This window comes from Macrosteles quadrilineatus, unplaced genomic scaffold (genome assembly GCF_028750875.1).
Source record: "Macrosteles quadrilineatus isolate MER2022 unplaced genomic scaffold, UCM_ALF_1.0 Scaffold_2__2_contigs__length_208266976, whole genome shotgun sequence".
Classification (NCBI taxonomy): domain Eukaryota; kingdom Metazoa; phylum Arthropoda; class Insecta; order Hemiptera; family Cicadellidae; genus Macrosteles; species Macrosteles quadrilineatus.
In genome coordinates this window covers 188,836,971-188,850,013 of record NW_026542595.1, presented here as the reverse complement: position 1 = coordinate 188,850,013, position 13,043 = coordinate 188,836,971, and the positions used below count along the sequence as shown (strand labels likewise).

General features: G+C 35.1%; 1 protein-coding gene across 1 annotated transcript in view; it reads left to right on the top strand.

Annotated features, from left to right (window-relative positions):
* The first annotated feature begins 1,062 nt into the window (after positions 1–1,062).
* The window catches only part of LOC128986979 (radial spoke head protein 3 homolog), a 38,285-nt gene continuing 26,304 nt past the window's right edge, over positions 1,063–13,043 (top strand). Inside the window, exon 1 of the mRNA XM_054407618.1 lies at positions 1,063–1,434. Coding sequence (XP_054263593.1) covers positions 1,277–1,434 — 158 coding nt within the window. The 5' untranslated portion in view covers positions 1,063–1,276. The remainder of the gene's footprint in view (positions 1,435–13,043) is intronic.

Genomic DNA, 13,043 nt, shown 5'->3' with positions numbered 1-13,043 from the left:
ATTTTTATGTAAATTATATTTATGGTTTATTTGTTAAAGTGCAAAGAATACATGTGCTGTTTTATTAGTGCTTTATTTGATTGGCCTATCGTAAAAATTATATCTTTATTCTGTGATATTTTTACCAGAATCTCTTTTAATTGTCACAATCTGTAGTAAAATGTAAAAAAATGTAAAAAATGTAAAATTTAAAACCCACTTTTTAGCCCATATTTTGACAATTCCACCATTAACTTACCCACTTCCACATACACTTGACTTATCCACTTCATATATTCTTAACAGTCCCATAGAATGGGAAGGTATGCCTTGTTTATAATTTGTATTGGCCAGCTTAAGATATTCATGGTTAATCAAGGGAGTACGTTGTTGCCTACTATCTGTTTCTTGTTATTAAATCAAATTTAAAACTATTTAAATCAACCTAAATATTACAATAGCAGAAGGTAGGTACAATAGTACCAGAGGTAACTATTTCTATTCCTCTGGTGTTATAACAAAAGAAAAGTACAAATAATTATAAAGCTTTCATAAGAGCTTTATAAGAGACAAGCTCTTAATCGACGTTAACGCACTTAAATTAATCAATGTAAAACATGCATTAAACATGTTCCAGATTTTACGATATGTTGAAAAAAAGATTTAAATTTTGTAAAAATATTTATTAGTCTTACTAACTATAAAAATCTAACAGAGGCACATACTCACACCAAAGTTAAACTGATTAACTCAAAATATCAATTTTTAAGGCCGTCAAACAAAATTTTTCCTGTCCAAAACTGTGTGAATAATTATTCTTTAAAATAGATTTTTCACAGTTCAACATATAAAACAACACAATACCTCACTTTTATCAAGTGGTTATTCATGGTTACGATTCCCTACCCTGTATAGCGCTGCTACCTAGCGGCGAATCTCGCAACCACAACGTGTGGTCGGCAATGCAGATTCTTTTGTACCAATGCAGTGTAGCGCTCTACCGTCAAATCCGCGAACTACAGATTTCATCTCTGTTGCCATGACAACCACCAGATGATTAAATAAACAGTGGTAGTGCAAGGTTTCAAAACAAAGTCAGTTTGTAAACACGCCTCTTACTAATTATTGAAACTACAGATAAATTACAATTTATAATCACAAAATCTCGAATAACAGTTTATTCCAAAGTGGGTTTCTTTCATAGTTTCACTTTAAACGGTGTTTGTTATGTTATAGTGCCGAATTGTATCTTGAATCGAAATGTATTGTTTGTGTTGTGGATTATTATAGCGGCTAGATGGAAGGACAGTATTACCTACCCAACAATGTTATTCACCAGACTTTGTCCAACACCCCGGCCTACGGGGGAGGTGGTGATCAACCTGCGTACTCCTTCCAGAGTAGTCCTAGAGCGTTGTTTACAACTAGGAAGAAGTTCAAAAACCCCGTCACAGAGTAAGTTTTCTTTTAATATCAAAATCTTGTTAAGTTTTGAGTAGATGCCGATCGTAAGCAATATGCGATAGCTGGATAACTGAGTCGTTTCAGTGCTCGCCTCGTAATCAAAAGGTCGCCGGTTCGATCCTGAGTAGCTAGTACAACAACAAATAGGCTTTCAAGAATTGTTTTCTTGTTCTCTAGATTAGTGCACTATGTTCCTTTTGATTATGTAAAATCTGCTTATTTTGCGTTATTTCAGTCAATTGCTTCATATGGTTTAATTTTAATGGTAGCTCTCCTAAAATCCACGAGGTACTTCTATCTCAGAATAAAATCATCAGAATAATGTGTAAAGAGGATAGTGAAGCACACTGTAAACCCCTTTTTATTGAATTAAAAATATTGACCATCATTAACTTAGCCTATACATTTATCAATTATTATTGTTTACTTTTAAGAATAGCTTTAAATACAAAATGAGAAATGAAGTGCACAGTATTAGTAGGTACCAGAAACTGCAAAAAGATTGATCTGCCTCAGGTACGGTTGGAAAAAACAAGATCTGGACATGTTGTGATGGGTATCAGGCTATTAAATAAATTACCTCTGGCTGTGACAGATTTAGACTTTAAGAATTTTAAGAAAAGGCTGTTTTTATTTTTAGTAAACAACCCGCTTTACCGTATCGAAGATTTTTTTAGTATGTCTGATAAGTAATAAAAAATATTTGAAATAGGATGTAACTGTGATTTAGATATAAGTTGCACGATTTTTAAATTTATTACTGTCAAATTTTTAATCTCTTGCCATGGTCTGTAACTTTTGTATTTATTTGCTCGTCACTCAATTTCAATTTTAACTCTTGTATTGTATTATATTGACTGTATTAACTGAATTCCTTTTTATTTATATATTTATACATTTATTTACTCAAGACTGAATACGAGATGTATTTACCAATATTTTGACCTATCTATGCATTACATATGTAAAAATGATGAATAAATGTCTTATGTCTTATGTCTTATGTCTAGTATTACGTTCATTCGCCTTTAAAGGTCACTCGTACTCGTTTTTTTTTTTTTAAGTGGCCTTGTCAAAATAAACAAATAGTCTTTAGTAGGCTAAGTAAAAATCTGCTAGGCCTAACAGAAAGCATTTTTAGTCTAATCTAAACTCATCCCTGATTCGTATTTGGGTTAAAATACGCCGAATATGCTTTTATGATGTTTTGTACCTAGGTGGGTTAGTATTGAACCAGTAAGATTGTTATAGTCCTATTCCACATTATATGGACCACATATCACTGATAAGTACGCTACTACGAATAGGTTCTATGCTTAATAATTTGGTAATACCCTAACACATATTTTCCAAGACCGTACGATATTAAAATTAACTTCGCCTACATGCTTCAGTTATATATTATTTAATTTAGTCTATATGCTAAAATAGGTGGTATACGAGTATTATATTCTGTTTTGTAGCAGTAAATAAATTAGTAAATATTTAACAAAAAAATCTGCTATATTACGTCAAATAACGTTCTGTCCAGTTTAAACTCTATGCACCGACTTCTCAGGATTTAGATTATCGTTTCGAAGTTGATTTAATGATGGAAAAATCCAAATGCGTCCATTGATCCAACGTTACTCAATAAAATATATTTTTGGTAACAACTTACATCTTAAACAAATTCTACACAGTACCTAAGTTACTTCAAGCAAGAATGTCCTTCGATTTTTTAATTCGTCACTGACTTAACTTAATTGTATGTTAAGATAATTTATGTTGTAAATCTCCTTTATTTACTAGTTAAAAAGATTTTCAAACCTGTCCTTCTGTACCTTAGCACTAACCACATTAAATAACAATGTGCTTGAATAAGTAAAACTTCTTTAAATAATGATAGTGTAGACTATTTATAAACTAGCGTGACTTGCGGTGATATAAATACTTCTGCCACATCGTACGTCTCGTCTGATATCGATCGTAACCTGTCGTAGACTCCTACAACCGTCGTAATTAAATCTACAACTCCTTTAAACTGTTAAACTGTGTCCTCGTTGTTGAAACGTTAGCTGTAGAATTCAGGTAATTTGGAACAAGTGTTTGAGTTAACTGTGGTCAGGAGTGCGACTCGGATAGGCCTAGTGTTAGAGCGCGGAAATTCTGTGTATGAGGTTACAGTTCAATTACAAGCAATCATAAGTGACTCGGTGACCAAAGACTATGTGCCCTAACTGCCTTGGCTCTGATTTTCGCAATACATCTTAAGCCGTAGGGTCACCTGTAGAGAAAACATTAAAATAAACATTATGTGACACCGTCTTGGATACCGCACCAACAGATGGTTTTGTAAATTTTAAGTTCAGTCTCTAAGCTATCCCATAAAGGTTAGTAGTTATCTGAAAAGTGTAGAAAGCTTCACAACATTGGAAAATATATAGGCATAAATTACACGTTTCACATCAAAGAAACCGCGTATACTTAAAGAAGATTCTTGATCATTGCAAGGGGGAAATTCTATACGGATTAAGGATAACTTTATTGTTGTAATGATAACTTATGAATTAGTGAAGTAGGCTAAACAGTTCCAAAGTTTTCAATTGAAAAGTAAACTTCTCCCCCTCACCCCATTTATAAGAACACATAGCTACACGAAAAACAATGTTCGGTTTGGTTTTATGAACAAAACAAACTAGTAGGAATGTATAGATTTTACTATGCTTAACAATGTGATTTCTTATCAAGAACTGAAAGTGAAATTGCTGAATGTAGATACGGTTTAAAGTTACTTTAGTTTTTCCTACGGGGGAACTTCCTAAATGATGCAATTTCACCATTGCTTCATCTTAGATACCTATAAACTTAGTCAAAATTACTTTTACTAAAGGAGAAAGTGCACTAAAACTCCAGAACGTCGACATAAAAACACCAGTAAAATAGCTAATCGTGTTTTTATCGCAATCACTTAAGTACATTTTTCGCTAATCACGTTTTTATTTCTCACTCAAGAGTGTTATCCATTTCAGGATCGGTTGATTGTAAAACATAACTGTTCTGATTTGATTTTCCAGTCGGGGTCAGGGCTGAAAATGCACCATTTGCATACTGCGTCACGGCAAAGTTCGCCAGACGCTTTATGCTCAAAGCATGCAAGGTCAAGGGTAAATGAATTATTGGTTGTTTGGTTACTGCATAGATTAGAATCCAGTTCACCGCAAAAAGAATTGACCCACCCAAAAAATAGAGCTACATAAATGTTGAGAAATGTTAAGTGTAACTTTGTAGAGATGGTATGGATACTGTATAAAACGCTCCGTGGCATAAATATATTTGCTGAAATCAACAAAGGGTATGATGAAAGCGGTATTTTTTATTCGTCTGATCTGGTTTTGACTAGTCTGTTAGCTAAGGCAATCTTCTAAATAGTAAAGGTCTTAACTAATTCAAGATTTTAGAACAAAATTCTAGTTTTCAAAACAACTCATCCTAATGGTCTCACAACCTATAACCATTGACTATTGGAACGATGAGTAGCAATCAATGAGTACTTTTAACAATTAATTTGCCAATCTCAACAAATTTTAAATATTTAATGCTACTTACTGGCCTATTTTACTACAATTATGTCCTCTAATTGTACTGGGCTGGACCACACTGAGAGAACGTTAACTAATTTTGTATTTTATTTTAATTTGATTGAATACAATAAAATACTGCATTGATAAATGTAGTGTTTGATATGCTGTTTCAGTATTTTATTAGAGTTATTAACAATATTGCATTTATGCAATTTAAATAGCTAATGAATTTGATGGAGTGGATTGAAGTAATTGACATGTCTGTCCAAAATTATGGTTTGAACCATGAAATCAGCATTTTACTGTTGCTGGGTAAATTTGATTTAACTACCAATGAATAATAATTAGGGCCATATACTATAAATTATTTAAATTCAATAACATTTTAATTCACAAAACCTATCAACGTATGTGCTTCTAGCTTGCTAACGTGGTTTTAAATTAATTTATGTATGTTTAAAAACATAATTTGCCATGTATTCCTTCAACTAACTGTCTTTAAAATTAAATAGTATGATAGCTAGAACAAATTAGGTATTAAAATTTAATGCAGCATTCACAAAACGTTATAGCCTACTATAACGGTTTATAAACAACATAATAAACATTACACGAACACAAACACCAATTGAATTGTGTTTTATTTGTGCAAATATTTACGCTTTTATGATCTATAAAACGTTACGAACAAGTTTATGCAAGTATTGAACGTGTAACACGAATGCACGGATTGCGCCATCAAAGGTCGTTGCAGTACCGAGAATCGTGACGATAAGATATGACTCATAGTGTAGAGCCTGATAACAGCTATACAGTCAGTAGTTGGAAAAACCTTGATCAAAACTCTAGCTTTGGTTCGTCCATTAGTAAACAGTTCTTCCAAACTCTTGAAAACACTGTAGTTCGGCTGAAGTTTGGTTAGTAAATTAACATGACAATATTGACAATATTTTTTTCCTTTAATGACTTTGCCCACATGTTTCTCTTTCCCTTTATCCAATTTACTATAACATACGCCATCACTGCCACTGCCACAAGATCTTCAGTAGTTGACATGTCAATCTGTTAAAAAGTTCGCTTTTGAACAAAGCTACCGCGCGACTCCTTTGCACAGGTCGGTTCGAAAATACTTTACGTGTGTGGGGAGAAGACGACTCCGGTCAAACTGTGCAGTTCTGGCACATAAGGCCAAACCTTGAGGCCGGGACGGAACGTGTATGGTAGGCCATACGGTTGAAGTAATTCCGAAAAAGATATACACGAAAATATTACTTTGAGGACGATTTTTAGGTGTGATTTAGAATGTATTTGAACATACTATGAAAAAATCAAATCAAATCCATATCATACCAGAGATACTTTTATCATTGACTTTACACTATAAACACACACACATACACTTTACACTACACTATAAAGTCTATGCTTTTATACACACTTTATTTACACCTCATAAGTGAAAGTGTCACTACCGTGTTCCATCAGTCCTCACTGGCAGACATTTAAAAACTAATTTTATCCTCATTATTGCAATCAATTATTTTAGTTCTGAAATTTAATTTAAGTAAGTAGACTCAGGTGTTGCCATGTATATCTATGTTGTCAGTTTGGTTGAGTAAACTGTTAATTTTTGCTAGAAGGTTTGATTCCACAATCCAAGTAGACTCTAGGTAGCTCTAATATTTTACTTAACCAATTGAAGCTCAGAATTGAAGTTTGCTACGAAGATGGAATGATGCACCGCGTCCAGTATTCTACTAATAAATTACATTAATTGGTGTATAAGTTACCTGACAGGGCTATATCCAATGTGGAGGTGTACAACATCAGTAAATAAGAGTTAAAACTTACCTAAAAGTGCTGCACCAATAGAAACAAGCCCTTGCAGTATTTACAAAACATTATACTCAGTGTGTACAAAGTGCAATTAGAGGGTTGAATGACCTTGTCGCGTGAATATTGATAAGTTTGATTGTCAAGGGCAGTGCTGGCATTTGCGTGTGGTGGCCGCCAAATCACACTTGACTATCTTCCATTGATCATAGCGAGATACTGTTCCTGGTTTAGCAGCCTGATTGACTATTCAGTGATCTAAGCCGGCATTTGAAGCGCTGGACAAACCAACGCAAAAGACCTTTAACGCTACCTGGATTACTCAAAGTTTTTTTAATCTCCTTATCACCTACTATTTCGTTAGGCTAATTTTTACGAGGCCACTTTTTTTTATTTTCGTCAAGGCGATTTAATTGCAAATTGTATTTGGATTTTGTTTCTTGAGGGGATGAAATCCATACTAGTCCAGTCGATATAATGAAAAATAGTGGGGGTAGCTGGGAAATATTCCGAACTTGATGAAATTTTTATATGTTGTCTGGGGGTACTCTGGGATGAATATCCTGAGTTTTCAACCTCTAGCACCCTGTGCTAACTTTAGGAGGAGCCAAAAACTTCAAAATTTTCAAAAAGTCCAAAATGTTAATATTGATGAGTTTTTAAAATAACTGCATGGCAAAGATAGTAATAAATAGTTATATGGCCGAAACTTTCCGTTTTCAACAATTTCCTTATTTAGAAAAAGAAATCAAACTTTGTTCGGCCGTATCCCAGTTAATATTGAGTCTACACAATTGTTTTACCAACCAAAATTTTGCAAATCTTATGCTCTACATCTTTGTAATGCACAATGGTACACAAAATATGCTTAATTTACAACATCGTTATGATAAAACATTTACAGTCGAATAGGAATATCAACAATTCCTATGGGAGGTTGTAGTTGTATCTTGACAATAGGCAAACTGTTCTGGTAGACATAGCATTCCAATGTAAAACTTGTTGTCATTTCAGAATAAAATTATACGTTCGGTGTGCCAACGATAGAGTATACAGGTGCAAAATAGCCAAATTGAAAGCTGATGTGCTTTGCACCAATTATTGATCGCCGTTGCACTATTTGATCATGGAGCGTCTGCTTCGGTCATAGACCGGCTGGTGCGACGTTTACACCAACGCTGCGGCCTTTATAAGATGAGGATATGACTATATTATTTATAGTTATAGTTTATAGATACATTACAAGAATAGAACACACATCGCAAACAGTGCAGTTGGACTACACAGTGGTGTAGAGTAGTGTTGTAATGCCAAGGACGGGTCAGAAATGGCACATTAACATAGTACATCACGCCATCGCCATACTAAGTCACCGTTTCTACCACTCTGTACACGCTATGGCGCGGTCTTTGTACTGGTGTTAGTTCGTTACGAAGCGGTGTATCTGCATACTTTTAAAACATGTTTTGTTTTGCGATGCAAAAATTATAATGTTAATATGTTACGATTGAGTAGTTGTAATTTGAAGTGTGTGACTGTTAACGTAAGATTTACTCTGATTCACGGATACTTTTTACTACGGTTGACAGATATTTTTTTACAATTAGTAGATTAGAGTTTTTTTTTATTTATATTTACATGACCGAGGCGAGATCACTTTCACAAGCAAGGAGAGTCTAATGAGTAAAATGTGGTCTAAAATGTTGCATAAATTGATATAAGACTGAATAAGCCTAGAATGCTGAAATTCTCAGGGATTGTTCTTTATAGTATTACAAAAAATCCTATGTATTTTGAAGTAACTATTATGCATATTTACTGTAAAAAAACGTTTAATGTTAAAGTTTTCAAAATGTTAGTTAATTTTTTTCATTTACAGCTCAACAGTCAAACTCAGACATTATGAGTATACCTGAGCTTTTAGTTCAAGACCAAGGATATGATAAATGCAAATATACTATATCTCTTTAAGTTAGATCAGTAACAACCTAAATATATTGCATTTAAAAGGTTAAAGCTAAATATAAAAAAAATACCTTGATGAGTGTCAAACCCCCTTAAGAGATGTATTTTTCACCTCTCTCCCAGCTTCAAAGAAGGTGGGACAGTTTGTTTATGTATTTCCACAAAAGTACAAGCCTTTAAGTGGTTTTAGATCTTTGAACTCGTGTCTCCATAGAGAATCGGTGTCCCACACTTTAGACAATTTCCTCCAGGAATCTTGTTTTTTAATAAAGTTGAGGGATTCTTTGCCCAATGCCCATGCTTCGAAATCATTAATAAGTGTATTTTTCAATTCAGGTCAATATTTTCGTTGTAACGCTTAACTCTTTTACCAAACCAAATGAGCAGTTACTAGTGTGTGTGTGTATAGATCGTTCGCGTGCCGCACAGACCAGCGGTCAGCTCTGACGCGTGCGCTTCCACCTCCTCACACCACTGGACACTGGCCATTGTAGCCATGTAGTGGTCTGGTGCGGTCGATCACACTGTGTACACTGCCGTACAGTCGATACCAGCTGAAACACTCGCCATTCAATACCCCTGTACAGATTCGTAGATAGTGAGGGTAGTTGGTAGTGCCAAAAAAGAAAGGAAAGTAGTTGTAAGAAGTTTGAGAAGTGCGAGTTTTTATTTTTGAAATTGTCTGAGTCTTTGGGAGTTTTTTTTATCAGGTTCTACAAGGAAGGTTGTCTGGTTCAAAGCGTTTTATTCGATAAATTGTGTGAAGATTTTTTACACCGTCGGACTTTTTGATTGATCCCTTCAGAATTTCTCACGTACAATATTATGTGCGACCATGAACGTCGCTGAGGCGATCTATGGCGCGAATGGATCGCCGGAGAAGACAAAGCTGGCCAATGGCGTCGCGTTCAAGGTCTTCGATGACATCAAGAAGTCAAACAAACCGCGGCGCGACGGCTTCAACAACTTGGCCAACTCGAGCGACAGCATCTACAAGAACCACAACTACTATCACAAGAACTGTTTCACGCCGGCGGACAACTTCAACACCTACGTCAAAGCGAGCGGGAAGAAGGAGAACAACGCGTCTAAGGAGTTCTTCAACAGCCTCGACTCCAAGCTGAGGAATCTGAACGCGCCGAGGAAGCGGACGAAGACGGCGTTGGAGAACAGGCCGATGTTTGTGACGACCGTGAAGACTGGGATATTTCTGGAGCCTCCTCCCGAGATCGCGGCCATACTTGGTCTCCAGAGTTTCAACTCTTCGGTGAACGGATCTTCGGGCTCGACTGGGTCGCTGCATCCTTCTAACAACGGCGACGAAGTGATCATGTACAGTTTCGCCAGTCAGCCTAGGGTTGTGAACCAGAGGAATGGCAGGAGTAGGGTGACGCCGCCCAAGGAGAACAAGAGAGGCAACAATAACAGCTACAACAACAACAGCAACAGCAACAACAACAATGGTAGTCTCAACAACGTGAGGAAGAAGCGGGACCTGAACGCGTCAACTCCGAAGAAGACGTAAGTTGAATATTTACTATTCGTAGAGTTTTTGCGAAATTATTAAGACATTTTCTCTATATCAAAGAGAATAATTGTCTCAATTAATGCAGTACACTAACCTCATAAAGACGTTAAACTTCAGTCTAATAAAATCAATGGTTTTATTTTTCACTTGTAATTTTATTCTTTCATATTCATTAGTTTACTTTATTTTAACCGAATATGTCTATTTAACTTTGTATTAAACGATTGTGAAATAGAATATATTATACCATTTTGATCTACAAAATCTACAAAATAGACTAAACGTACGGAAGGGTAAAATCAACAGTTTAGGAAGTATAAACAGACGGAACTATTGCATTGATGGAATCAATAAAGAAAACTCGTCGGACACTCACCCCGACAAGTGATTGTTCCGTGGTCTGAATATTTCAAGTTGAGTTGGTCATCAACTGCAGACGGATGTCTACCAAACATTGCAGACGACACGCAATGGAGACATAGTCGTTGATGATGTCGTTGTCTTCAAGATTGAAATGTCGTGATTAGAAATTAGTACGGATAAAGAATACTAGAGAAGCATCTTTGACTGTGGATGGGACTTAGAATTTTTAGTACCCACAGAATATTCAAAGTAACTTCTTCACTTATGGAACCCAAGGGATCAGCTGTTTATTTCCATACATCTCTATTTGGTAGCTTCTCTCTTAATCTCTTTCGAAGTTTTGCTTTTAGTGAATTTCCCATATAGGGAATAAGCTATTACCGTAGTACTCATGGTAAGACCTGGACCCGGGACCGATTTAGTTTTTCGTTTTGAGGTCCCTAGAGACCAAAAACACCGTCCGTTCTAATTCATATATATATATATGTATTTATATATGTGTCTGTTAGCGCGATAACTCGAGCAAAAATCATCCGATTTTGATGAAATTTGGTACAAACGTGTAAACCTACGTTTATTCGAACGAGTTCGCGAACCAGGATGATCGGACTATGGGAACAGGGGTTTATGGGAGGTTTTATGGGGCAAAAATTGGTTTTCCCCATTTTTGACCCTAAAAAACTAAAATTTAGCCTTTTCCTTCCAAACCATTTTGTAGAGCTTAAAAAAACAAGGAATTTAGTATATTGAAGCGTTATTATGCGCCTAATGGTTACTGAGAAAATTCCAAAAGACTGTAAATTTAAAATTCCCATGTTATTCTTATGGAGAATAAGTACACTGTTGTAGTTGTTGTTTATGATCATATTTTGATCAAATTTGGAAAATGCATTCATTTCATACTAAACTATCAATATTTTACAAAAAACACCTTTTTACCCTCCCTGTTGCAGGAAACCTAAGTACTCGTTAAACTAACGTTATTTAAATAGGGAATAAATGTGATATTTTTAAGGAGACATTTTAGTGTAAATCCAATCAGGCAAATGGAAATTCGCTTAGTCTGCAGGCTTGCTGCGGCGGGGTATTCTTTCAATCTCATCAATGCCCTTTTCTATTTTTCCTGGTGTTCCCACTCTCCAGCGCCTTCAAGAATGCTATTCAAAACTTTCCTTTAACATTTCTTCATCCCTTTTCCGTAAGTGGCACTTTAACTATCCCAATTCCCTTGTTTAAATTCTTATTTCAATTGGCTCCTGATTAGAGTGGTGACACAATTCCATGGTCACTTGATACATTGCTAAGAATGTACTCGTGTTTGAACTTCAAAGGTTCTATACGTTCTTCTTTATACACCATAGCCTACTCAGTTCCTCAATTTTTCAATTGTACCACCCCATCTACATACAATATATTTTCTACTTTTAGATTTTTTAAGAAATTTGTATTTCGATTACCTTCCTATATTTTGTCCTTCTTTCGTTTAAGTTGTCTTCCTTTTGAGGCGTTGTTATATTAAAAAATTACATTTAAAATACAGTCGATGCATGGCAAGATGGTGGTGTAGGGGTCGGAAGCGGGATAAGATCTGTTGAAGGGGTTGAGGCACCTTGGAACGCACGCTAGCTGTAAATTACTGCCCTTAAGGTGGTAACACTGTCTGGTAGAAGGGCAAAAAGTAGCAGTCTAAATCAATATAAAAATCATTCTTTCAAGCGAAACTTGTAAATTTTTCAACAGGATTCTCCTGATTAATACAAATTTGGAAATAGGTTCTTGGATAAGAAATGTGCATATAAAAATATCAGATTTGAGTTCTCTTAGTATTTGTTAGTAATTACACATTTATAATATAAATTTTTTATCAGTCTCCCGATAGAATCTCTTCCCATTACATGATCATATGACATATTAAACGAATCTTTGTAACATTTAACTTAGCCATGTGGTTAAGCCAAATGACAAAATGCAATAGATGTTTACTTAGGGTTTTGTAAACTTTTAATTGTAATAATAGACTTACGCAATCGGTTTGTTAAGCGCAGTAGTTCGTGTTGGAAGACGCGGGTTTAAATCCCATTAAAGACTGCTATGTTATTTTAGCTGTGTAATAATGTCACAGTCCTATAGCCTAGAGTACATGTAAATACTCATTGGTTCACTTATTTCACAACACAACAATAGATATGACTTGTAGACTAGAGAAACAATCTCTTCATTCATCTAAAATTTTAATTTCCAAATAAGCGGAGTTACATCTTCAGTTTTAGCCTGAATTAAGATAAATAATCGTCTGTCAAGTATATGGTCAGAAATCCACGTTTAAATGTAACGTAAAAGTCTTATTC